This window comes from Ahaetulla prasina, chromosome 10 (assembly GCF_028640845.1).
Source record: "Ahaetulla prasina isolate Xishuangbanna chromosome 10, ASM2864084v1, whole genome shotgun sequence".
NCBI classification, from domain to species: domain Eukaryota; kingdom Metazoa; phylum Chordata; class Lepidosauria; order Squamata; family Colubridae; genus Ahaetulla; species Ahaetulla prasina.
Window position 1 is genome coordinate 25,505,484 of NC_080548.1, and position 26,783 is coordinate 25,532,266.

Here is a 26,783-nt window from a genome sequence, read left to right on the forward strand (position 1 = left end):
GATATCCGGGTAACGCATTCAGACGTGCTTGGGCTGACGCGAGTTAAGAGGCTCGCACGGGCAGATGGTCCTAAAGAGTCACCAGAGCGTCAAGGAGACCCTACTACTTTACAAGGGAGGCCGCCCGTGCCAAAAAAAAAGAATGCACGCCCCGCTACGGAGCGAGCGCGTCAGCAACCTGCCGCGCGGGACACTTCCCGCCCTTTTGCCTCTAATCTGGGACAACGTCTCCTTCACCTCAAGAACCCGCGGGGAGATAGCGTGGGGGAGGGGGAAGGAAGCCGCACTTCCTATTGGCTGCCCTGTACCGGGGCGGAGAATGATTGGCCAAGAGGTTGATTACCGTCCTTTTCTCCCGCCCTCCGTCTCGCGCAGAAGCCCGCTAGGATTGGCTCATCCTTAACGCCAATCATTCCCTTGGCGTTGTCCTGTTCTCCCGGTTTTCCCTTCCCATGAAGTTGCACTGGGAGCGGTGGATATCGATCCGCATCCTCGGGTTGCCTGAGCCCATAGAAAGGGCGGGGAGAGAGCGAGATGCGTGCGCAGGAGTGGGCGGAGCCGCTGACTTCAAGAGCGGCAAGATGGCGGCGGCCGGGCTGAGGGCAATGGTGGGAGTGAAGAGGGTCATTGACTATGCCGTTAAGGTGCGCGCTTGCCGGGCTTTTCGGGTTCTCCTCCCGGACCGTGAATTTCGAAACTGTCCACCCGAGTTTCGTGTCTGTTAATTATTTAGGACCCGTCTCATCCCCCACAAGCCTCTTTTCTTGAATTAGGCCCCTCACGGGCAGCATCAAATCTCTCTCCTTGCTTAGCCCTAGTTTCGAGTTCCTTCCTTGGCAATAATGAAGAAGCCGATTTGCTGCGCTTTTCTATCCAGGGGTTGTTGGGGGTTGTCTTCTGTGGTAATCTTCGGCCATCAACCACCGAGAACACGATGACGTCATCTGTTAGGGACTCCCAGAATTCCTCTTGCCTCTGCTCGCTGGGAATCCTGGGATCTGTAGTTCTAATTGCGGGTTGGGGGTGGAAGGCTGGCTTTGGAGCCTCAGAAAATAGGGTTTTGGTAAGATTTTTTAAAAAAGGGCAGGCCTAGTTTCTTGCCAGTATTTTTTTTTTTATTTTCTGCTAGCCTGATGAACAGTTAGAAGGGAGTCTTTCCTGCTCTCCCTTTCCGACTTTAGACGTTGCTTTTACAGGTAGTCCTCAACTTGACCGTAATCGAGTCTGCAACTTATCTTGCTGGGTGAGACCTTTGTTAAGCGGGTCTTGCCCTGTTTCACTGCTTTTCTTACCCGAGTTGTTAAGCGAATCATTGCAGTTGTTAAGTTAGTAACCCGGTTGTTAAGTGAATCTGGCTTCCCCATTGACTTTGTTGCAAGGTCACAAAGGGGGATCAATATGACCAGTGGTGGGTTTCAAATTTTTTTACTACTGGTTCTATAGGCGTGGCTTGGTGGGTGTGGCATGGCTTGGTGGGCGTGGCAGGGAAAGGATGCTGTAAAATCTGCATTCCCACCCCACTCGGGGGAAGGATACTGCAAAATCTGCATTTCCTCCCGATCAGCTGGGACTTGGGAGGCAGAGACTACTACCGTAGTAGTAGTAGTACTACCGTAGTACCGTAGTAGAGATTACTACCGGTTCTCCAAACTACTCAAAATTTCTGCTGCCGGTTCTCCAAAACTGATCAGAAGCTGCTGAAACCCACCTCTGAATATGACCCCTGGGACAAGTTGACATACTAGAATATGATGGTCAGAAACTTTTATACAACTCTAACACTGTTAAAATAGTATATATGTTTTTTGCTTTTGTTTTATAGTAAGTGGAATGCCAGGACAATTACACTGTATTCAATATGTTCATATGTAAACAATAAAAATATATCATATATCCATATATATATGGATTTTAATCACGTGATCATGGGGATGCTTCAACGGTCGTAAGGGTGAAAAATCCTCGTAAGTCACTTTTTTCAGTGCCGTTGTAACTTTGAACGGCCACTAAATGAATTGTTGTAAATCAAGGACTACCTGTGTATCTTGCTCTCCCTCTTGAGAATGTGTGGTAGTCCCAGCTCCTCTTTGTGTCCCCGCCGCAAAGAGTCCTGTGGAATAATAGGTTGGGGTGACTAGCCTTGAATCACCAGGTGAGTTTCAAGACAGGACAGGTCTCAGTCCAGCACTATAAGCACTACAGGATATACTCTGGCTTGCAAGTGCTGCCTGCCACAGCATCCACTGCGGGATAGGTTGCAAGTGGCTCAAAGTTACTCGGGAAACCTCCATGGTGGTCAAGAATGAATTTGAATTTAAGTATCTGGTCCTAGTCCTCTGTGACTTACACCTTTGTGACTAGTTTAGTTTTTTAATGTGCCACATTTCATACTTGCCCATTGTGGCTCTTGCTTAGGGGTGTTATATCACTGCACAGTAGATAACGAGAAAGAGAAGATGGGCTGTGTTGATATGCATGATGTTTCGTGTGCATCTAAGTGTAATTTACTGTAATTTACATGCCTGCTCAAGGATAATCATGTAGAAAAAAAGCAATAATTGGAAATAAATGCATAATTTAAAGAATGGCTGCAGATAAGTCTTAATATTAATTTCAACTTTATCCCTCTACCATTTGTTGCTGTTTTAAAAGATACTTTTATTTCCATACCATAAAATGTATCATCGTGTGTGTATCTATGGAAATTTGACAGCTTTGACCTGTAAACTAAAAATAATACAGTGAAATGAATGAGCTTGAGGTTACACCAGCACCTGTGTTTCTAGTAAACTGACACATGACACAGATAGAAAAAAAGTCTTGCCTAAGAAATTTATTTGCGGTTAATTTAACTGAAATCTTCAAGGTGCTCTGCATTGTACATGCTTAGATGATAGGAGATCTGGTGAAATTGAAACTGCTGGTTTTTCAGCTGGTAAAATTTCTTCTTTGGGCCAGACAAAGCTTGTATTAAGTTATCAAATCTCATTCTCTTAAAGCAGTGTTTCTCAACCCCAGCAGATTTAAAATGAATGCAGCTCAGCTCCCAGAATTCCCTAGCTAGCCTGGGGGATTCAAGAAGTCGAACTCCAGACATCTTGCTGAGTTGCTGAGCTTGAGAAACACTGCCCTAAAGAACTGGAAATGTTTTCTAAATGTTCTCTACTTTTGTGTTTCCCTGAGATTCTTTCTTAATAGATTGTGTTCTTTTGCAGGTACGGGTAAAACCAGACAATTCGGGGGTGGTGACCGATGGGGTCAAGCACTCAATGAACCCCTTCTGTGAGATCGCTGTAGAGGAGGCTGTCCGTCTCAAGGAGAAAAAACTTGTCTCAGAGATAATTGCTGTAAGCTGTGGCCCACAGCAGTGCCAGGTAAGAATGCTTTTCCCTTGGTCTGTTTTGCCAATATGAAAAATATGAATGTTCTAGTTTGGTACTAAGCTGGGGCTTAGCCCATCTCTTTAATAATATCTAAAATCTAATTGCCGTGCTCTGGAACTGCTGTAGTTCCTTTCAGTGTTGCCCATCAGTTTTTATTTGCATAGTGTTGGGTGCTGAATTAAAATTCTGATCATCCTATATGTTAAAAGAACTTACCCTATGAATGTTGTGGTCAATAATCAGAGGTTTTGAATCCATCTTTATCCAGAGATTTATTGTGCCCTCATTTGCGTTTTCCAAAATTTTAGTTTATTTCTTGGATAGAAGAGAGAGACATCACATCATTCGGATAAATATTTTGGGGCTCCCGCTTCATTTGGACAAAAAGGCTTCTTAGCAAGATGGGTGGATATAAGTCCATTTCCCACAAATCTTCTTGCTAAGACATTTGTTTTCTCAGTGTCCCTTGCACTGCTGCATTTCAGATCAAGAAGGAATTGAATAGGATAAAGTACTTGGCATGTTAATGATCAGGCATAATAAATAGTTTCAAGAATAAGGCTAAAAACAGAAGATTGAAATTAGGAACCTAAAGAAAATCAAATGTATAGGAATCTGCTAGGGAACGTATGACTCAGCAGTACTCTACATGACTTGGAATCATGACAAGCTGAAGATGAGTCAGCAGTGTGACGTCAATGCAGAAAGTCAAGCATGAGTTAGGATGCAGCAATAAAAATTCCTAAAGCACCAGAAATAATAGTTCCACTATATCAGACTGTCCTGTACCATTCCTATTTCTGGGCATCTGACTTTCTAAGAACCGTTCAGGAAAAGTGAAACAGGTGCAGAGAAGGACAATGAGGATGATCAGAGCACTGGGAACTAGGCCTCTGGGAGAACTCTGTGTTTAGCCTAAAAAGTGATGCATTATTCCTCAACTACCTAAGAAAGCACAATCTATTATCTATTGTTGTAGAGCTCAGGGTTCAGAATAATGGATCTAGCAAGCAGGATTCTAGAAAGCAGAAATGTGCAGCAGCCATCAAAAAAGCCTTGGTTGTCTAAACAGAGACATCTGTTTAGAATCAAAATCACATGAAGTATTAGTACCGCTTTATAAAGCCTTAGTAAGACCACTAATCAAGGAGAGAAGCAACCTGGAATTAAGGAGAAACTTCCTAACACTGAGGACAATTAACCAGTGGAATGGCTTGCCTTCAGAAGTTGTAGGTGTTTCATCAATGGAGGGTTTTAAGAAGAGACTGGACAGCCATCTATCTGAAATGATATAGGCTCTACTGCTTGAGCAGGGGGCTGGACTAGAAGACTTCCAAGGTCTCTTCCAGATCTATTCTGATTGATTGATTCAGTTTTGACAAACCAACAAAGGAATGATCTACCTAGCAAGGGGGTAAAGTAACTTCTACTGGATATGTTCAAATAACCATCTTTTAATGGTATTTGCTGTAGTCTCGAGACCTGTACTAGCAGGCAATTGAACTTGGAGCACCTCCAACTTTCTAATTCTATAAAATAAAAATGATCTCAAAGGGCTAGGCTTAGCTTACCAACTTAAGCTTATCAAACCTTTCTGATATTGGAAGTTTTTATCATTTCTTTATTTAACTTACTACATTTTACCCCAGTTTTATTTACTTAATAAGTAACTAAAAATGCAAGGCGTACTTAATACTTCCTCCTCCTCCTATTTTCCCCACAACATCATGGTGGGTTGGGCTGAGATAAGAGTGACTGGCCCAAAGTCACCCAGCCATTTTTTCCATACATAAGGTGGGACTAGAATTACCGCATACATCAAACATTCTTCTTCTTTCCAATGCATTTCACCCAAACTGGAGCTCGGATTCCTTCCTTCCATGCAAAGTTCTTGAATGGATGAAGCCAAGAGAATGTAGTGAGCGAATGGCTGAATACGAAGGGAGAAGGGATAGGGTTGGCTTAGCTTCTCAAAAGGGTCTGGTGGCCACCAGGCGGCACCAGCTGCATACGAGAGAACTTGGTGACGTACTTGTGTGCATTGTGTAGGAGGCATCAGTGACACAACGACCAAAGCAAGTGGGGAATTGTAGCTTGAAGCATGTTCAAGGTGGAGTGGATAGAACAGTTGAGACTTGGACTGGGTTTTCATGTGCAATTAGTGGGGCTTTCTGATCTGAAGCACAGAAGCCCATAAAACAAGCTTTGGAAAGTAAGGGATTCCGATTAGAATATGTTTGTGCCTTACAACAGATCCAAAACAAGCAAAGAGGCGGTGGTGAGACCCCTCCTCAAGAAGCCTTCCCTGGACCCAGCTATTTTGGGTAATTATCGTCCAGTCTCCAACCTTCGCTTTGTTGCGAAGGTTGTAGAGAGTGTGGTGGCACGGCAGTTCCCTCAGTACCTGGAGGAAGCTGTCTATCTAGACCCGTTCCAGTCCGGCTTCCGGCCCGGTTATAGCACGGAGACAGCTTTGGTCGCGTTGGTGGATGACCTCTGGAGGGCCAGGGATAGGGGTTGTTCCTCTGCCCTGGTCCTGTTGGATCTCTCATCGGCTTTTGATACCATCGACCATGGTATCCTGCTGCGCCGGTTGGAGGGGTTGGGAGTGGGAGGCACCGTTTATCGGTGGTTCTCCTCCTACCTCTCCGACCGGTCGCAGTCGGTGTTGACAGGGGCAGAGATCGGCGCGGGCGCCTCACTTGTGGGGTGCCGCGGGGTCGATTCTCTCGCCTCCTGTTCAACATCTACATGAAACCGTTGGGCGAGGTCATCAGTGGCTTTGGGGTGAGTTATCATCTGTACGCTGATGATACTCAGCTGTACTTTTCCACCCAGGCCACCCCAGCGAAGCTGTCGAAGTGCTGTCCCGTTGTTTGGAGGCCGTACGGGTCTGGATGGGGAGAAACAGACTCAGACTCAATCCATCCAAGACGGAGTGGCTGTGGATGCCGGCATCCCGGTACAGTCAGCTGCAACCGCGGCTGGCTGTTGGGGGCGGGTCACTGGCCCCCACGGGAAGAGTGCGCAACTTGGGCGTTCTCCTGGATGAACGGCTGTCGTTTGAAGATCACTTGACGGCCGTCTCCAGGAGAGCTTTTTACCAGGTTCGCCTGGTCCGCCAGTTGCGCCCCTTTCTTGACCGGGATGCCTTATGCACGGTCACTCATGCTCTCGTCACTTCTCGACTGGATTATTGCAATGCTCTCTACATGGGGCTACCTTTGAAGTGTACCCGGAGACTGCAGTTAGTCCAGAATGCAGCTGCGGGTGATTGAGGAGCACCGCGTTGCTCCCGGTAACACCTCTCCTGCGCAGTCTGCACTGGCTACCTGTGGTCTTCCGGTGCGCTTCAAGGTTTTGGTTACCACCTTCAAAGCGCCCATGGCTTAGGGCCCGGTACTTACGGGACCGCCTGCTGTTCCACATGCCTCCCACCGACCCGTGCGCTCTCACAGAGAGGGTCTTCTCAGTGCCGTCCGCCAAGCAGTGTCGGCTGGCGGCCCCAGGGAAGGTCCTTCTGTGGGAGCACCTACTCTCTGGAGCGAACTTCCCCGGTTTCGCCAATTGCCTGACCTTGGACCTTCCGCCGAACTGAAAACTTATTTATTTATACAAGCAGGACTGGCCTGACTTTTTAAATTCTAAATTTAAATTTTAAACTTTTAATGGTAATTTTATTGGGTATTTTTATGGTCAATCGACGGTTTTAATCTGGCCTTTCATTGAATAAGCTTTTTAATGGTTATTTTAATATGTATATTTATTGTTTTAAATGAAGGCTGTACACCGCCCTGAGTCCTTCGGGAGAAGGGCGGTATAGAAGTTTGATAAATAAATAAATAAATAAAAAAAAAACAGAGAGGTGTTTTTTTTTAAAAAACAACAACAACAACAATAATTATGATATCTAACAAGCCAAAACCAATCGTAAAAATAGTTGTTTTTTACAGTGGGGGTGAAGTTAATACCAAGCGGTAGTTCAGAGCAGTGGTTCCCAACCTTTTCTTGTTTGAGGCACAACCTTTTCTTGTTTGAGGCACCCTTGGAAAGCCTTTCAAAAGTTCCCGGCACCCTTATAAGGAAATAGATATTTAAAATCTCCGTAGCTCAAAAGTTCCCGGCACCCTCAAAAGATCTCACGGCACCCCTTAGTGCCGCGGCACACTGGTTGGGAACCATTGGTTCAGAGGATAGGAAATAGCTCCAGGAGTGAATTATGCCCTAGACAGATTTACACGTGCAAATTTAATACTGCATTTCAGTCCTAAAGAACAAGAATGCAGAGAGAACATTCTCCTTGCTTCTTTATAATCAGTTGACAAAGGCTTATTTCCCTCTACTGAAATTCTTCCAGTTGTCAGTAGAGCGAAGGAACATATGTTCTGCGCCCTTCTCTTCTAGGATTAAGCCAAAGGCGAGTTTGATCTAGTGGTTAATGCATCAGATTAGAAACCAGGAGATTGGGAGATCCGGTAGCTTTCTTGGACTCAAGTGTGATGACAAAGTTGGATCCTTTCCTGCTCTTTTCCTGAGGTCCCAAGATTTTTGTTGGTATTGTATCTCTGGTGTTTTCACCTTCAGTTTATGCCAGCACCTGATTCAGCCAGGCCTCCTTTTCTCCCCTGCCCCTGCCCCTCCCCAGATCTGGTTCTATTCTATTTTCTGTCAATGAGGCTTCCTGACAGCTCCGCCGTCATCGGTTATTTTCTGCACTGCTGCTTCCACTTCCTCATGACCTTCACTTGCTGGGTTGCTCTTGTAGTCTTTTTTTTATTATTATTGTTACTATTTATTTATTTTTGGCTGCCTTGTCAGCCTGCTGCTGATAATCCCTTAGTCTCAGAGATTGGGGGGTGGGGGTGGGGGGAAATATCTCCAAGGCAGCCTTCCCCTTCTGTTACTGATTATTTTCTCTGATACTATAAGGGTCTACCTGGCACCGGGTTGCCTTTACATCTGCTAGCTCAGCAGCTTCTGTGCATCTGATAACGGATGTGTCTTGCACCTTGGCTGTGTTCCCAGTGGGGAAGCATCCCCTTCCCCCCTCCACGTTGCTATCAACAACGATGCTGAAAAAGCAATCTCCGGTTCATTCATGCTAGCCTCGTACATCATTAAAACATCACATCAATTGTCTTTCAGCTCAGCGTAAGATAAATATTCCATATGGACAGCATTTCCACCAAATGACAAGATACGGGGAAATAGGTGGGCTTGGCGGGAGACACATGCCCACATTAAATCTCAGCCTTGGCTTTCAAGCGTCTTTAGAATAGCATTGTTCCCTTTTATGTTAGCTATCTCTGTTGCTGGTGAAGTGAATAGATCTGATTTGTGAATGGGGACCAGTGCGGTGGCGGCTTATCTTATAAATGCTTTGCACCTTGGGCGAAATGATGGGGCTGTTCTCCGGCATGAACATTTGCAGGTTCCTGCTGTACAGTTTCTGACACTCTCTTCCCTCATTTCGTTGATATGTTACCTACCACAGTGGAATTGCAGTTTCGGAGCAGAAGATGGGCATACGGATTTTCAAAGGACGTTCTGAGTAAAAATGCAACAGAGTTGGTGTTGTAGCTCATCCTAATAAGGAAGTTGGCAAGTAAGCCCAAGACACATGAGAGACCTGAATTCCACTTTAACCGTGATATTCATTGGACAGCCATATTTTCAGCCTTGGCTTTGCCTGCAAGGAGGGTTGTGAAGGTCAACTAAGGTAGTTCCACATAGGTTGCTTCAAATTCCAGGATTCCTGTAAACAAGGATACGAGGCAGCTCAACTCTGGAATCCCCAGGGCCCTGGGTAGATATCTGGGTATTACTTTACATCAGGGGTCTCCAACCTTGGTCCATTTAAGACTTGTGGACTTCAACTCCCAGAGTTCTTCAGCCAGCTTTGCTAAGTCCACAAGTCTTAAAGGGACCAAGGTTGGAGACCCCTGCTTTACATAATTGGGTTTAAAGCAATGTTTTTTTTCAAGCTTGGCATCTTGAAGATGTGTGGACTTCAACTCCCAGAATTTCCCAGCCCAATATTTGCTGGGGAAAGCATGCTGGCTGGGGAATTTTTGGATTGAAATTTCACACATCTTAAAATTGTCAAGTCTGCAGAAGTCTGGTTTATCACGTTTTCCATCTTAAGGGCACAGTGCAGTTACAATGTGATGCTTATCTGTCTTTAACTTTAACTGTCTTCTCTAGCTATCCAAAGTCGTCTGCAACAAAAGCATCCTATCCTGTTTTTGGATGCGGGCTGAGTTATGAAAACTGTAACAATAACAGAGTTGGGAGGGACCTTGGAGATCATTTAGTCCAACCCCCTGCTCTCGCAAGAGAACTAATATTTCTGATAGTTGGCTATCCAGTCTCTTCTTAAGAGCCTCCAGTGTTGGGGCAATCACAATTTCCAACTGCCAAACTCATTAGGCGCTGGCTACCAAGTGCTTCACAACAGAGAGAGAACTCTAGGCCAAACTCCAGCTCTAGAACAAAACTGAAGTTTTAAAAACACTGGGGAAACAACCACGTTTGGAGGCCTGTTCTTTTGTCGTATCTGCAGGAGACGATCCGCACAGCCCTTGCAATGGGAGCTGACCGGGGGGTCCACGTGGAGATTCCTGCAAAGGACTACGAGAGCCTCACCCCCTTCCAGGTTTCAAAGATCCTGGCAGCGCTTGCCAAGAAAGAAAATATCAATCTTCTGCTGCTAGGGAAGCAGGTGAGAGAAAAGGAAGGGAGGGGCTGCATTTGGAGATAAATATGATAAAAATAAATACCCTATGAGTACCATTAAGTGTTGTAACTTATGATTCTTGATGAACTCTTCTTTTATGTACACCGAGAGCTTGTGCACCAAGACAAATTCCTTGTGTGTCCAATCACACTTGGCCAATAAAGAATTCTATTCTATTCTACTCTACTCTACTCTACTCTATTCTATTTTCCATGCAGAAACCAGTGGCATTCTGAATCTTGGGCAGTCTCCACCCAAGGCTAAGTTTCTAGACCTTAACATTTTTGAGAAGGCAGAAGGCCAAAGTACAGGTAGTCCTTGAGCAATGGACCCTGCCCATTGCGGTTGTAATTCATGACGGTTATAAAATGAGTCACATGACAGATCCAATTTTACAATCTTCTTTACAGTGGTCGTTAAACAACTCCACAGACATTAAGGAAACTGGTCGCTCGCTATGGGCATGGTTTTGCCAAAAAACCAGAAGTAGATGCCGGTTTTGGACAAAACTGTTGTAAAACATGGCCACATGACTGCAGAAGGGTGCAGACGGCTGTCAACGCAGGGCTGTTGGAACTTCAAATATGAATCATAAGTACCTCCAAATAGGCCTGATAGAATTTCAAACGGTCGCTAAGTCATAAGTCGAGGACTACCTGTACCCAACCAGTCGGCATTTCATATATTGTAAAAGAGCAGCAGCTTACTCTGGATAGCAACAGAGCAGAGAGTAAGTGCATTTCTAATCTGATAAAGCAAGCCTGGCCAACGAAACGAGCTCCATCACTCAACTGAGACAGATGGCAAGCAAGGAAAGGCCGATGATGCCAAAAGGGCCAAGCCCACTAGGCCCGAGGCCAGAAGAGGCAGAGCTGAGCCTTGCAAAAACTGATGGCTTTCCAAGAAAATGCAGGAGTGGATTTGATCCGGCAAGGCTTATGCCGTCCTCCCTAATAGCTGGAAAGCTGGGCTATAAGAGCCATTCGGGGTTTGAGGAAGGAATGGCAAAATAGGCCACGATGTGTTTTTTTTCCCCTTTACTGGCTGAAGCTGCTTTTCTGGCCCTGAAAAACGGGGAACCTGGTTTTGCGATGGCCATTACTGAGCACAAGCAGTTTGGTTTCATGTTGCAGCTGTTGACTTTTCTCAGAAGGAAAGGGCAGTCGAACCAGCCCTACCTTGAATTGGAAAGGTGCATTTATTTGTGAATGTGAATATGCATTCTTGTGAAGTTGAGTCAACATTCCCAAGCCAAGTTTTACCGCGAAACCAATCATCCCCACAATAGAGCGCTCTTTGTAGTACATATTTCCTGGCCATTATTGGGGGCGGGGGAAATTAACCTGTAAAACCAGCAATGCTTCCTATGAACTTCCCTCTCTCCTCCCCCCCCCTTTTTTTCTCTCTCTCTCTCTCTCTCTCTTTACCTCAGGCCATTGATGATGACTGTAACCAGACAGGGCAGATGACTGCAGCATTTCTTGACTGGCCTCAGGTAAATTAGAAGCCTCTCCGTTTGTGACCCTATGCTTAAAGGTACATAACTGTTTCCTTTGCTTCAGTGAATGGAACAGTCAGATGGACAGTTGAATGGTGGTTTGACACTTCGATGTCCTAGAACAAATTGTCTCCTAGTAAAAGAAGAGAAGGGGCATGGTGGCTCAGTGGCTAAGATGCTGAGCTTGTCAATCGAAAGGTCGGCATGTTCAGCGGTTCGAATCCCTAGTGCCATGTAACGGGGTGAGCTCCCGTTACTTGTCCCAGCTTCTACCAACCTAGCAGTTCGGAAAAAAATGCAAGTAGAAAAAAATAGGGACCACCTTTGGTGGGAAGGTAACAGCGTTCCATGCGCCTTTGGCGTTCAGTCATGCCGGCCACATGAGCACGGAGACGTCTTCGGACAGCACGGTCCTTCAAGACAGCCAGTGTGTCACATTTGTGCCGACTTGTTCGCACCGATAGATTTATACAAAAATGTATCTCCTGCTTCCCCATAATTCGAGAATATAAATCCTTTTATTTCGTTTGTTTGTTTTGTTTGGAATAGAAATCTCCATGCCTTATTTTAAAGGCAGTTAGTCCTTTGGTCCTGTTTTCTTCATCTTCCCAGAGGGATAATTCTTCACTCTTTTTTTCTACTATGTGGCTGGGTTTGTGGTCTAATCAGTGGGCAGGCAAACCTTGTTAGTGTCCAGCTCAAATTTTACGCGTTTGCACCATGGTCACATTTCCAGAGAGATGGCCACGGCGATCTCTGCCTGTTTGACAGTGGAATCGACAGGTGAAGTGTGCAGGCCTTTCTATGATTCACTGGGGTGTTTGTTGTTGTTTTTTGGCTGGGGTCTGCTTTGCTGGGCAGAATGTTTTTTACTTGGAGCCCTTGCAACTACATCACACAGGCTGGCAGGCTCGGCTTTAGGGTATTTTAATTCTGGGATGCATTGTTGTTATCAAGAACTTAATTGCCTAATTCAGTGGTCCCCAACCTTTTGGGCACCAGAGACAGGTTCCGTAGAGAGAAGTTTTTCCCCGGACCAGAGGGAGTGTGGTTTCGTGTGCTGCCTGCATCCAGCGGATGGGGCTTCACTTGTTTGCACAGCCGAGTTGCTACTGTGCCGTGGTCCGGTTGGGGACCCCTCGCCTAGCTGGTGTTATTGCCTGGAGTTTGAAGATGGTATTGCAGTAAAGCCACCTCAGTTGTGTTTAGACAGATGAGTCTTGTCTCATAATCCCCATTTATGACCTAGAATTGTTTTCTTAAATAGGGCGATTTGAAAAGATTGGTACGTATGTTGAGGTGTGCGCAACAACACACCTCACGTAGCCCCTGTTTAAGGAATTTGTCATTTTGGGACAAATCAAACTTGCCCTGCTTTTAATGGAAGCAGCTGTTCGTTTTCCTCGGCAGGGAACCTTTGCCTCAGAAGTGAGCCTGGATGGGGACTGGCTGAAGGTTGAGCGGGAAATCGATGGAGGTCTGGAGACGGTGCGCCTGAAGCTGCCTGCAGTGGTGACTGCCGATTTACGACTGAATGAGCCTCGCTACGCGACTCTGCCCAACATCATGGTAGGATCCTGACACCTCTTTCTTACTCCGCTGCTCCTTACCTGCTCCAGCAAACCATCTCAGTGGGTGTACAGCTTTAAGATTAAGGGAAGGGCTTCCCTGGGCATCTGCTTTGGAGCTGCATGGCTTTGGAGAAGGGAGAGGTCAAACCTGGAGTCTCTGGGAAGCCCATAGAACTTTTTTTAAAAAGATTTTTATTAAATAAACATTAAAAACATTGGACGCAGTGTGACCATCCTGGTCTTGGCATACCCATACATACTTTTAACATAACAACAAATATAATTACTGTTTAACATACCTTGCTACTTTGTTCTTCTATACATATCCTTTGTACTCATTTACATATTTGTCTAAATATTATCCAGTATTAATTCTACAAGCGCTAAATCTTTTTTGTTCCAACTCCTTTTCTCCTTTCCAACCATTAGTATACTTTATTCCAGATTTTATAGTATTCTATCTCTCATAGAACATTTTTGATAGTGACATGAAAGGCCTCCCGATAGCTCTGGATGGAAACATAGAATAGGGGCCCAAAGGAGAACTGTATCCCTGCAGTCAGTTATATTGAATATTTTAATTTTACCATTAAATATAAGCGAAATAACCTTTGAATTTAATTCATCCTCATCTTATCTTTTGCAGTGCTTTCTACCCTGAACAAGAGTAAGCATTCAGTAGCTTGAGGCTATATAGGTAGTCCTCGACTCACGACCACAGTTGAAACCAAGATTTCTGTTTGTTAAGTGAAACATTCATAACATAACATAACATAACATAACATAACATAACATAACAACAGAGTTGGAAGGGACCTTGGAGGCCTTCTAGTCCAACCCCCTGCCCAGGCAGGAAACCCTACACCATCTCAGTCAGATGGTTATCCAACATTTTCTTAAAAATTTCCAGTGTTGGAGCATTCACAACTTCTGAAGGCAAGTCGTTCCACTTATTAATTGTTCTAACTGTCAGGAAATTTCTCCTTAGTTCTAAGTTGCTTCTTTCTTTGACCAGTTTCCACCCATTGCTTCTTGTTCTACCCTCAGGTGCTTTGGAGAACAGCCTGACTCCTCTTCTTTGTGGCAGCCCCTGAGATATTGGAACACAGCTATCATGTCTCCCTAGTCCTTCTTTTTGTTAAACTAGACATACCCAGTTCCTGCAACCGTTCTTCATATGTTTTATCCTCCAGTCCCTAATCATCTTTGTTGCTCTTCTCTGCACTCTTTCTAGAGTCTCAACATCTTTTTTACATCGTGGCGACCAAAACTGGATGCAATATTCCAAGTGTGGCCTTACCAAGGCATTATAAAGTGGTACTAACACTTCACGTGATCTTGATTCTATCCCTCTGTTTATGCAGCCCAGAACTGTGTTGGCTTTTTTAACAGCTGCTGCACTGCTGGCTCATATCTAAATGGTTATCCACTAGGACTCCAAGATCCCTCTCACAGGTACTACTATTGAGCAAGGTACCACATATACGGTACTGGTGCATTTTGTTTTTTTGGCCTAAATGTAGAACCTTACTTTTTTCACTGTTGAATTTCATTTTGTTAGATAGCGCCCAATGTTCAAGTCTGTCAAGATCTTTCTGTAACTTGAGCCTATCTTCTGGAGTGTTGGCTATTCCTGCCAGCTTGGTGTCATCTGCAAATTTGATGAGTTCCCCATCTATCCCCTCGTCCAAGTCATTGATGAAGATGTTGAAGAGTACTGGGCCTAAAACAGAGCCTTGGGGTACTCCACTGCATACTTCCCTCCATGTGGATGTAGTTCCGTTGAGGACTACACGTTGAGTGCGGTTGGTCAGCCAATTACGAATCCATCTGGTGGTGGTGCTGTCTAACCCACATTTTTCTACTTTATCTAGTAGTAGGTTATGGTCTACTTTATCAAATGCTTTACTGAAGTCCAAGTAAATTATATCGACAGCATTCCTCTGGTCTACTAATTTTGTCATTTTGTCAAAGAATGCGATAAGATTAGTCTGGCATGATCTGTTTTTGACAAACCCATGTTGGCTTTTGGTTATTACTTTGTTTGCTTCTAGGTGTTCGGTGATTCGTTGCTTGATTATCTTTTCCAGAATCTTCCCCGGTATTGAGGTCAGACTGATAGGTCTGTAGTTTCCTGGATCTGTTTTTTTTCCTTTTTTGAAGATGGGAACTACATCAGCTCTTTTCCAGTCCTCTGGCAGCTCCCCTGTGCTCCAGGATCTTTGAAAGATATAGTTCAGTGGTTCTGAGATCACGTCTGCCAGTTCCTTCAGAACCTTGGGGTGTAATCCATTAAGTGGATTCATTAAGTGAGTTTTGCCCCAATTTATGATCTTTCTTGCCACAGTTGTTAAGTAAAACACTGCAGTTCATAAGTTAGTCACCCGGTTTGTTAAGTGAATCTGGCTCCCCCATTGACTTTGCTTGTCAGAAGGTCTCAAAAGGGGATTGCGTGACCCCAGAACGCTACAGCCATGATGAATATGAACCAGTTGCTGAGCATCTGAATTTTGATCACGTGGACCATGGGGATGCTGCAACAGTCTTAAGTTTTTCAGTGCCTTTGTAACTTCAAACAGTCACTAAATGAACTGTCGTAAGTCGAGCACTACCTGTATTGACATCTCTAAGTGTTTAAAGGCAAAATGCTCAAGTAACAGAAGGGGAGGTGTGTTGCGACCCAAGTCCCAGTAGGTAGTACAAAACTCAGTCAGTGTAAAAACAAACAAACAAACTTTATTCGAACCATCTTTTTTCCCAGAAAGCCAAAAAGAAGAAAATGGAGATGGTGAAGCCATCTGATCTTGGCGTGGATATCACGCCTCGAGTGAAGACCCTGAGCGTGGAAGATCCTCCTCAGCGCAAGGCCGGAGTCAAAGTAGAAACGGTGGAAGATCTAGTTGCTAAGCTGAAGGAGATCGGGCGGATCTGAGCAATTTAGGTAATTTTGATAAGTGGGGGTGGGTGGGAAAGAGTGTGGAGTAGACCGGTGCTGCATAAATTCACTGCAACTATAGTCCTCAACTTACAACCATTATGGAATCTGTCCACCACCACAGTCATAAGTCATGACACTTGTAAATCGGGTCAGCCACACGAGCAACCCCAATTTTGTTATCTTTTTTGCAGTGGTCATTATGTGACCTGATGGTTCACTATGGAGGCAGTTTTGCCAGAAACCGGAAGTAAATGTCGGCTTTCAGCAAAGCCATCGTAAAATGTGATCACCTGAATGCAGGATGTCGAAATGGCCATAAATGCAAATAACCATAAATTTTGGCAGACGTAAGAACCTTTTTGACTCTTAACGCAAATTTTGATCTATAGCCGTGGTGGCGAACCAATGGCACGCGGGCCCAAAGTGGCTCGTCATGCAGCCCCGACGAGTGTGCGGCAGTGCCGAGAACTGGCCTGCGTATCCGTGCCAACCAGCTGATCGTCTAGCGCGCATGCATTCTAGAACCTGGAAGTTTGGCTTTTCTGGAGCGCAGCCTCGACGAGCGCTCACGTGACATTTCCGCATGACCGAAAAGGTTTACCATCACTAATCTTTAGGATGACAAATTTTGTTTGCTTCTTCCAGTGTCCATTTATAGTGAGATGAATTCATAAAATCCAGGATTTTGCCTGGGGTGGGAAATGTAGATGACTCAGTTTCCCACCCCAGGTACGCACCAAAGTGGACCCCTTATTTTCTCCCTCCTTATAAGGAGAAATCTTAGAGCTTTCTCCTCTTTCTTCATGGAAAAAAAAATTAGCAAGGAAAGAAGAACTGCGAAGGATTAAAGTGGATGTTTAGGGCGGACTGTTATCAATATTCAATTAATTGTGTCCCCGTAATTTAAAAGAATCTAACACATTTAATAGATTAATGGCTCAGTTGAGAGAATGGCCCTTGTTTCTCGCTTCTACTGATGAATATGGGGATTTCACACTTGGTAACAGCACCCTGGAGAAAAAAGGGTTGTCACTGGATCCTGGCTTTATTCTCCCTGACATTGTGTAGCCCGCTTGTCGTTCCTGTTCCTTTCCTTTTTGCCCGATATTTGCCACCAGGGTCTTCCGAAGGCCTGCATTTTTTTTTTCCCCAGCAAAAATAAAAGGAAATAGATGCAAATCCGCTCTGATTTATTAAACCCCTGAGCACTAAAATCAGATTTTTCTTGGCTCCACAGAGAATCAAAACCATGAACTCACGGAGGTTCGTAGCGACTTTTTTATTTTTAAACACAGCTAAAATCTGCTCTGTTTAAACTGAAAGGGAACATACAGCAATATGTAAAGCGTGTTTGAGCTATCCTAAACATCCACTTGTGTCATCATTGTGTAGAAGGCAGATAGGCCAAAACATAGTTTCTCTTATTTATCGCTCAGGTCTTCCTGATCTCAAGATACACACATTATATTCACCAGACCATAACTCTGGGTTGCAGTTTGGTCTGCAAAGGAATGATTTCCCCCAAATTCGTCTCAGTTTGGAGTCTCAATCCAAATCCAGCATCTTTGTTCTGCCAGCTCATTCCTTTTTTGCTTTCTCTCAAGCCTGGGCGAACTGGATTTGATTTGATTTGTCCGTTAGATCCATTCAGTTCAAAAAGTGTCAAGTTGAGTCAATTCATTTTTCCAAATTAGATTTTTTTTTGGGGGGGAGGAGAGGGGGGCACCTTTTGTGCAGATACAAAAGCTTTCTGCCTTGCCTCACCAATTTGAAACGCATTCGATTTGACAATCAAATCAGAAGGCCAGCTCAGTTTTGAATCCTCTTCAGACTGAGCCTCCCGATCGAGGCTTCGCGCAGGCCTGCCTTGCCTGAGATTTTATGCATGAGATTTCCAAGGGCCCAGAGGGAGAAGCAGGGGCCATTGAGTGATGAGTCATCCCTTGGATTCGTTTTTCACTGTGGGGCCTTCCATCTCATTAAAAATGGAAATAAAAAAGAGCGCAAGAGCTGTGCGGCTGGAGATGACGAGCACCCATCAAATCCAGCCTTGTCCCCAGCTGTGCCTGGCCAGATGACCCTTGGAAGCGCTCAAATCGTAGCAGCCTGGATTCAGTTCCCTTTGATGCTGGCTGGTTTTGGGGCTGCACTGCTCTTATCGCATCCTGAGCGTTCCCGCTCCGTGTCCAGGATCCTACCCTGAGCTAGGCCTCTCTTTCACGATACTCCCTCGAGCTGGCATTTTAGCAAGCGAAGTCGATGGTCAGCAGTATTTTTAAGCGTTTAGGTTTTTCTTATTGATTAGATGAAGACATTTCTTTTGAAAATATCGTCAGCGAATGGATATATCCCTCCCAACTCTGATGGATGATATTTTGTAGCATCAACATAAAAAAAAAAAGCTTCAGTCATTTATAATCGTCTAAGAAGGATATGTCCTGTCGGCTGAGGCAGCCTCTCCCAGCTCCATCATCATGGTACCCCATTGTTTTGGGACTTCTTTGGGTTTCTTCCCCTTCCAGGGGATTTTTTGCAGCATTTAGCAAGATATGAAAGCATGTAAGGGGTTTTTATTTTATTTTTTGGGTGTGGGGGGAGAGGATAAAAATAAACATTCATTTTATAAATCCCAGTAGGCTACAAAGTATGTCGTTTTCCACGATATGCAAGCTATTGAAAAAAGAAACCCATTATACCATCAAAGATTAAAGACTAGGCATTTGTACATGAGAAAGATCCATTTTCTCATGTTAATCAACTTCCACAACGAGTTTTTCTTTATTTGAATGATAGGGCAGCTTTTCCCAACCTGATTGATTCCCACCATTTTGGTTTATTTCTTCCATCCTTCCCGGCTAACTGAGGCTTTCAAATAGCAATAGCACTTATATATCGCTTTACAGTGCATTACAGCCCTCTCTAAACAGTTTACAGAGTCAATATATTGCCTCCAACCATCTGGGTCCTTGTTTTACCCACCTTGGAAGGATGGAAGGCTGAGTCAACCTTGATCCTGGTGAGATTTGAACTGCCAAATTGAAGGCAGCCAGCAGTCAGCAGGAGGAGCCTACAGTACTGCACTCTAACCACTGCGCCACTGCACCTCAAATACTTATCGAGTTGTCACGTTTCATCATCATTTAACAACCCCATAATCCCTTGCGAGGTGGAGTCTGGGCAACTGAATGGAGGTAGCAAAATATTTAATGGCCGGATGCCCTTCCTGTTGCCAGTGCGGAAAAAGCTTTGTTCAGTAGATATATTGAGTTGTCGCATTCGTTATCCAAAAAATATTGTGACTTTGGTTAACAGCTGGTGTAAGATGCCTGAATTGAACTGGGTTTTTTTTAAAAAAGCTCTGAACATCCTTCATTGGTAGAGGACTGGCATTTATTTATTTATTTATTTATTTATTTATTTATAAAGTATCTCAATCTTTAGGAGCTATGCAAAAATTAAGAACCGACACCAGAGGCCAAGTTTAATGACTCATTTACTGTATGATGGAATCCACTTTCCGAGGTTCAGCTGCCGAGTATAGTTCTAGTAACAGGCCTAAAGGATTTTGGCCTTTCTTCTCTCTTTCAGCCTTGCCTTGAGATGCTGCTACGGGTGGATCTCCGGCTTTAGGAATGGGTGTGGCCTTCAGAGAGCCCATCTTCCAGTCTTGGAGAGCCCATCCTGTCGGGACCCCGGTCCCTCTGAAATCACACAACCATGCTGCCTTCCATCTCAGCTGGCCCGCCGGAGAGAGCCAAATGAGAGTTTAATTCTATTTTCTGTACTAATGATGGGTTGGTTTGCAATAAACGTCATGTGATCTTTTGAAGGTGCTCGGAGCAAATGTCATGTCTCTGCTGTTTTCTTTTGCATTCCCAATTAATTGCTTCAATCCTCCTGCAGTAAATGATCTGCCCTAGGCATTCAGAAGGGTTTCTTGTTTGTGTGTGTGTGTGTGTTTTGTTTTTAATGGCCCATGGTTTGTAGATGTAGTGTCTGAACAGCTCACCTTTTTCTTTTTTCTTTTTTTTTGCAAGGCATAGTTGGAGGCTAACTTTCCTTCATTAAACGGGTGCAGGATTTCAAGACTAGCGCCGAGTTCTTGTTGGCTTTTAGGCAAAACAGTACAAAACAAAACAAAAAGGCACAACCACAGTTCCTTTCTCTATACTCCATGAGGAGCCTTATATTGGGAAATATTCCATTTATAGCCCTTCTGTCTTTTGTTGCCAACGTCTCTGGCGTCTGAAAAAGGTAGTTAAACATTGTGCAGGTTTCTGCTCTATTCAAATCAGTCTCTAAGGTGTACAGCGCAGCTCAGCCTTTAAATAATAATAACCTGAAACTGACACAGCTGTCAATATCTAAAAGCCCGTTTCACTTCGGTTGCCCTTCTATTTGTGCAGGCTGGCTCTTAAGCGAAGGCTGAGAAAGAAAAGACGTACTTTGATTATCTAACAGCCCTTTATAGATTTCTTTTTTTTTTTTTCCTGGTTCCCTAAAATTAGCATAGCGGGGTTTATGGCTCCGTCTTTCCAAGACGGATGTGAAATGCCCCTTTTCAGGGCTCGTTGGATCAAAGGGGCCTTCAGAAGCTTTCTTTGAGGTCGGGCTGGGTCCAAAGTCTTCCTTGCATCTCATATTCATAAGGGAGGGAACAGCAGGAGGTTTATTGACAACGCGCCTCTGATATACGTCAGTTCGTTTCTGAGTAGGACAGAGGAATGCATATGTATGGTTCATCCCTTAAAATAATCCAGCGCGTTTTCCCTTCACAAAAGAGCAATCTGTCTCCTCTGAGAAATTTCCACTTGCACACCATCACAAAACAGGAAAAGGGCTAGAATTATTTTTTTTATTCGTCACCTTAAAAGGAAAACAAACTTTCTTAAGTCTCTACCCTGTTTCCCCGAAAATAAGACATCCCCTGATAATAAGCCCAATCGGGCTTTTGAGCGCATGCGCTAAAATAAATCTCCCGCCAGAAAATAAGCCCTCCCCGAAAATATTTAAACACAGAGCTGGAAATCAGGTCAAATGGGAAGAGGAGCCCCATCTTGCTCCACACACCCCAAAATAATAAGACCTCATCGAAAATATGGCCAAGCGTTTATTTTGGGGTTCAAAAAAATATAAGAAGGGGTCTTATTTTTGGGGAAACACGGTAGGTTGGGGATGGACTAAGCTCTGCGTGATTAAGCAAGTTGTCTTTAAAAAACAACAACCCAGAATTTACCATTCTGCAGTCAATACTGAAAATAAAGCAAGATTTGGTAGTTTTATAGAAGCTAGTCTCTACAGACCTGGTTGGCTGGCTGGGGAATTTGAGGAGTTGAAGTCCACGCACCTTAAAAGTTGTCAAGGTTGAGAAAACAAACACTCTTCTAGATGAAGAAAAGGCTTTTCGAAAAGGTGTTGGGGTGTTGATGCCAGAGATTTGAGTGAGGGGAAGGTCTGTATTGTATGTTTTATTATATACGATGATGTGATTATATTTTGCCACCTTTTGTGAGCCACCAGGAGTTTATAACTGCAGCAGGATCGAAATACGATTAATTAATCGATCCAGGGGTTGTTCACAATGGGATATAAATTGTGTGCATAAATAAAAATAAAATAAAATCAGTAGTTATGTGATTGATCTGACACGGTCATGCTGTCGCTGGTTTATCGGCACACGATGTGTTTTGTGAACATTAGCACTTGGAATTCGGCAACCTCTGGTGGCTCAACAGACTAATGCAGTCTATTATTAACAGCAGCTGCTTGCAATTACTGCAGGTTCAAGCCCCACCAGGCCCAAGGTTGACTCAGCCTTCCATCCTTTATAAGGTAAGTAAAATGAGGACCCAGATTATTGGGGGCAATAAGTTGACTTTGTATATAATATACAAATGGATGAAGACTATTGCTTGACATAGTGTAAGCCGCCCTGAGTCTTCGGAGAAGGGCGGGATATAAATGCAAATTAAAAAAAACCTGAGATTAACATCTAAGCACCTTCGATGGACTCAAAGTCTTCGTGCTGAATTTTGCAGCAGTAAATCGGCAATTCCAGAAGATTCCCCCTTTGCACACACTTCTGTTCAGCAGGGTTTTTCATGGCCCGAGTCCGTTTTATAGTCTTGCCAGCTGGTAGTATATAACCCTGTTTAATCAGCCTGTTTATCTATAGCTGTGCAGAGTTCCCCAAACCAGGAGCGGAAGTTCGACCCTGGTTTTGTCCACAGAGAATAGTGAAGAGTCAAGTTTGCAGAGACAACGGGTTTGCATCAACAGGGCCCTTGAGTCTTTGCAAACTTGGGTCAAGGAGAAAGGGTTTTAAAATATATTGCAAGCAGTGCAGGAAGAGAGCAAAAAAAATGCCAAACAACACAAAGCTCCTAGTCTTGGATTGACATCCGTTGGAGCAGAAGCCTCAGCCTTGTGTCTTTGAACGAGTGATTTAAAAAAAAAACTAAGCTTCCTTCGCCATTGGGAATTTTTTTTTCCTGCTCTTTTGCCTAGTGCGAACGAACGCCAGGTTGCTGGCAGAAGCGCTAGGAAAAGGGATGAACGTGCCAATGAGCGATTTAATATCTTTAAAGGCTTGGGGTGATCCCAAAATACTTGCACATCATCCACATAAGTTTGGCCGAAATTTAGCTGCCCCGGCTCTGGTTAAATTCCCTCCTCTTGCCTGTCAATCAGCATCTGCCACAGGCAAGATAACTCTATTGTCATTCTGCATCAGATACGCTTGAACTGTTTGGCCGGTTACGGAGGCCAGAAGGTAATCCTGATTTATAGACGACACAAAGGATGCCTTGAAATGAAGTCAGGCTTCGCCCCACCCCACACCTTGCCCCCTCCCCCCCAAAAAAATCATGCAGATTTATTTGAGGGAGGAGTGCTGGAGTGTGCATCCAATTTCCACTGGCCGAGAGCTGTGATTTCGGATAGCCAAGTGTCCTTTGTGAAATCCTGTTCCAAAGCCCGGAGGTCCACCTTGGCCAGGACTCACTCCTGCCCCCCCACCCCCATCTTGCCATCCAGTGCCCTGTTCCAAAACCCCTCCCGTCCTGGGGCTTGCAAAATAATTGACAGCTCCACCGCTGACTTTTGAATACGCTCCTCCACCCTCCCCCACCCCTCGTTGTGACTTTTCAACAGGTTTTGCTGGTGCATAACTTGAATAGCTAAACTGCTTTTATCCTGGCCCGCTGCCCCAAGGGGGCGGATTAGGTCTCCTCCTGGGCCTTTGGTTCGCTGCTGCTCTTTCTTCCTTCCGCTACCTGGTGACACACACACACACACACCTGCCTTCCGGCATCTCCAACAGAGGCCCTGCCTTTCCCTTGGCACTCGGGGTTGGGAGCCCTTCTTCGATCTCCGTGTCCTTCTGCGCCTCAACCTCCACCCCTCCCCTCCACCTTTGAGCCAAGCTGGCATGGCTTGCTGGCATCCGGGCGTCCGTTTTTCTTCCAGCCTGACCATCTGTCTGTTTTCCCTGCTGGGTGAGTTTAGGAAACTGGGCTCCTGGGTTGTTGTTTATTTTCCCTCCCCCACCAGCTGGTCTGATCCTGCTGGCTTCTGGCAGAATCTGAGCCGTGTTTGAGGAAGGAAGCAAAGCTCTTGTCAAATTCCTCAGGGGTACCACAGTTGTACCTCCCCTTTAGCCGGGTTGGAACAAGAATTGAAATGCAGGGAAGGGAGCAGGGGCTGCCCCCGCTACAAGAGCAGCGTATTTTGGGGGCAAGGAGGATGAATTTGACCAGAGGAAGCTCTCCTGAAGGTGAAATGTCTTAAGACTCACCTGTGCAAAGCATCAAAAGCCACTCCCATCCCAGTTTAAAAGAGCCCTGAGAAAGATGGGGCTGTTAAGGTAAAGGCTCCCCTCGCACATAAGTGCTAGTCGTTGCCGACTCTAGGGGTCGGTGCTCATCTCCGTTTCAAAGCCAGAAGAGCCAACGCTGTCCGAAGACGTCTCCGTGGTCATGTGGCCGGCATGACTAAACGCCAAAGGCGCACGGAACGCTGTTACCTTCCCATCAAAGGTGGTCCCTATTTTTTCTACCTGCATTTTTTACCTGCTTTCGAACTGCTAGGTTGGCAGAAGCTGGGACAAGTAACGGGAGCTCACCCCGTTACGCGGCACTAGGGATTTGAACCGCTGAACTGCCGACCTTTTGATCGACAAGCTCAGCGTCTTAGCCACTGAGCCTCCGCTTAGCCACCAAATCCTTTTGATGTGCCGCACCCGGCTTGGAAACACAGAAGTGAGCGTGTGACACACCTCCACTCCAGCAACATAAGGCCCTCCAGGTTGCCATCTTGTTCTTACAAGGGTATTTGTGCAGCACAAGTTGGCATTGGCAATCGGAACTGTGCCGTGGAAGCCGCCTCATATAAAAATGGTCCACTTTGAGGAAAAGGGGTGGGGGGGAGGAAACAAATATTTTGCCGAATTTTCAGCTTCTCCCATATGAGCTGTCGTGGCATTTCCCCCTCTAAATTTGGAAGTTCTCTCTCAGAAAAAGAACCCGAATGGTACTTGTTTAAAGTGGTGATTTGAAAGGTTTAGTTGCTGCCTGAAAAATGCTGTGTTTTAACTCTGTCCCCTTTGATCCATTTTTTTTTAACTGAGGCAAGCAGCGTTGCGTATCTCTGTATGTGTACAATTTTAGGCTCATAAGTGCTCTGGGTTTCTGTGGGCCGTTGTGAGCTTCTGGGCGTTGGCATTCTGCCTTTCTCTCTTCAATAATCAGGAGGTTAGGGTGGAAAGCAAAGCTTCGCCCAATTTGCTTAACTTGGCCACTGAATAGAATAGAATAGAATTTTTTATTGGCCAAGTGTGATTGGAGACACAAGGAATTTGTCTTGGTGCAGATGCTCTCAAGTGTACATAAAAGAAAAGATACCTTCATCAAGAATCATAAGGTACAACACTTAATGATAGTCATAGGGTACAAATAAGCAATCAGGAAACAATCAATATCAATATAAATCGTAAGGATACCAGCAACAAAATTACAGTCATACAGTCATAAGTGGGAGGAGATGGGTGATGGGAACGATGAGAAGATTAATAGTAGTGCAGATTTAGTAACTAGTTTGACAGTGTTGAAGGAATTATTTGTTTAGCAGAGTGACGGCGTTCAGGAAGAAACTGTTCTTGTATCTAGTTCTGGTATGCAGTGCTCTAGAGTGTCATTTTGAGAGTAAGAGTTGAAACAGTTTATGTCCAGGATGGGATGGGAGGGGTCTGTAAATATTTTCACAGCCCTCTTTCTGATTTGTGCATATACAGATCCTCAATGGAAGGCAGGTTGGTAGCCATTGTTTCTTCTGCAGTTCTAATTATCCTCTGAAGTCTGTGTTTTTCTTGTTGGATTGCAGAACCAAACCAGACATTCATAGAGGTGCAGATGACAGACTCAATAATTCCTCTGTACAACTGGATCAGCAGCTCCTTGGGCAGTTTGAGCTTTCTGAGTTGGCACAGAAAGAACATTCTTTGTTGTGCTTTTTTGATGACGTTTTTGACGTAAGCTGCCCATTTTAGATTTTGCGATATGGTAGAACCTAGAAACTTGAAGGTCTCTACTGTTCATACTGTGTTGTCTAGTATTGTGAGAGGTGGAAGTACGGAAGGGTTTCTCCTAAAGTCCACCACCATTTCTATGATTTTGAGTGTGTTCAGTTCCAGATTGTTCCGGTCGCACCACGAGGCACCACGAAAATTAACATAAATGCAAGCTTGAGATTGAGCTCGCCCAAAAAAAATGTGAAAAAAGCCACAAAATGAATTGACCAAGGTTAACACTAGCCAAGCTTAGAATGTGCAGCCTGACTTGCTCCATATTTAGTTAATTGGAAATGTATATTTCTGCCTATTTGCGCATGGCGACTCAAGGCAGCTTACAAGAATACAAAAAGATATGTATTTATATATATTTTTAAAATATATAAAAAACATAAAAATCAATAAAACTAATAAAAAAGAGAATCAACTAGTTTACTCATCATCCGAGCCCCAACCCAGGGGTCGGCAACCTTAAACACTCAAAGAGCCAGAAAGGTCCTAACCAGAAGTCCCCCGTTCAATTCTGGAGCCGACTGGAAGTTCGAATCTCCCTCCACCATAGAGTCTCCTCCTAGCGCGGCGTCCTTTTTCCTCTGCTGACTGGAAATCCGGTTCCCCCACCATAGAGCCTCATCGTCCTTTTTCCTCTATCTGTCCTCACCAAAAGCCCTATCAATTGTGGAGCCGACCAGCAACAGGCAGCTGCAGCAGAGGAATAAAAGAGCCACATGTGGCTCCAGAGCCAAGGGTTGCCGACCCCTGCCCCAACCTTTGGCTTAGTGATGTTGTGTGAATGTAACTCATTCAGTAATCTGAACCATGATTTATCTCCTTATCTCTGGGAACAAGGCAACCAACTCTGATTTTAAAAGAATTGCCTGATGGAACTACAGGCTTGAAAGCAATGTGAGGATAAGTAATGGTGGCACATTTGAGATTGTCTAAGGCAGGGATGGGGAACTAGGGACCCTTTATTATTATTATTATTTTTAAAAAAAAAACATTTTTATGAAGTTATAAAATATTATAAAATACAAAAGTAAATAAAAAAGCAGCGAGGGGGAGGGGAAAGGGAAAAGAAAAGTGAGGAAA

The 26,783-nt window shown here is 44.6% G+C and overlaps 2 protein-coding genes across 2 annotated transcripts in view; both read left to right on the plus strand.

Annotated features, from left to right (window-relative positions):
- Nucleotides 1-435: 435 nt before the first annotated feature.
- Nucleotides 436-19,970, plus strand: ETFB (electron transfer flavoprotein subunit beta). The gene is made up of 7 exons (XM_058195952.1): nt 436-644; nt 3,216-3,374; nt 9,946-10,104; nt 11,552-11,614; nt 13,028-13,186; nt 15,950-16,129; nt 19,715-19,970. The coding sequence occupies exons 1-6, from the start codon at nt 453-455 to the stop codon at nt 16,118-16,120; spliced, it is 903 nt and encodes a 300-aa protein (XP_058051935.1). The 5' UTR covers nt 436-452; the 3' UTR covers nt 16,121-16,129; nt 19,715-19,970.
- Nucleotides 19,971-23,474: 3,504 nt separating this feature from the next.
- VSIG10L (V-set and immunoglobulin domain containing 10 like) overlaps nt 23,475-26,783 on the plus strand; it is a 44,371-nt gene continuing 41,062 nt past the window's right edge. The window contains exons 1-2 of the mRNA XM_058195333.1: nt 23,475-23,622; nt 25,505-25,652. The gene's annotated coding sequence lies outside the window, so the exon portion shown is untranslated. The remainder of the gene's footprint in view (nt 23,623-25,504; nt 25,653-26,783) is intronic.

Coding starts and splice junctions, on each gene's coding strand:
- ETFB (XM_058195952.1), top strand. CDS start 453: ATGAAGTTGCACTGGGAGCGGTGGATATCGATCCGCATCCTCGGGTTG. Junction 645..3,215: donor TCATTGACTATGCCGTTAAG/GTGCGCGCTTGC, acceptor GTTCTTTTGCAG/GTACGGGTAAAACCAGACAA. Junction 10,105..11,551: donor TTCTGCTGCTAGGGAAGCAG/GTGAGAGAAAAG, acceptor TCTTTACCTCAG/GCCATTGATGATGACTGTAA.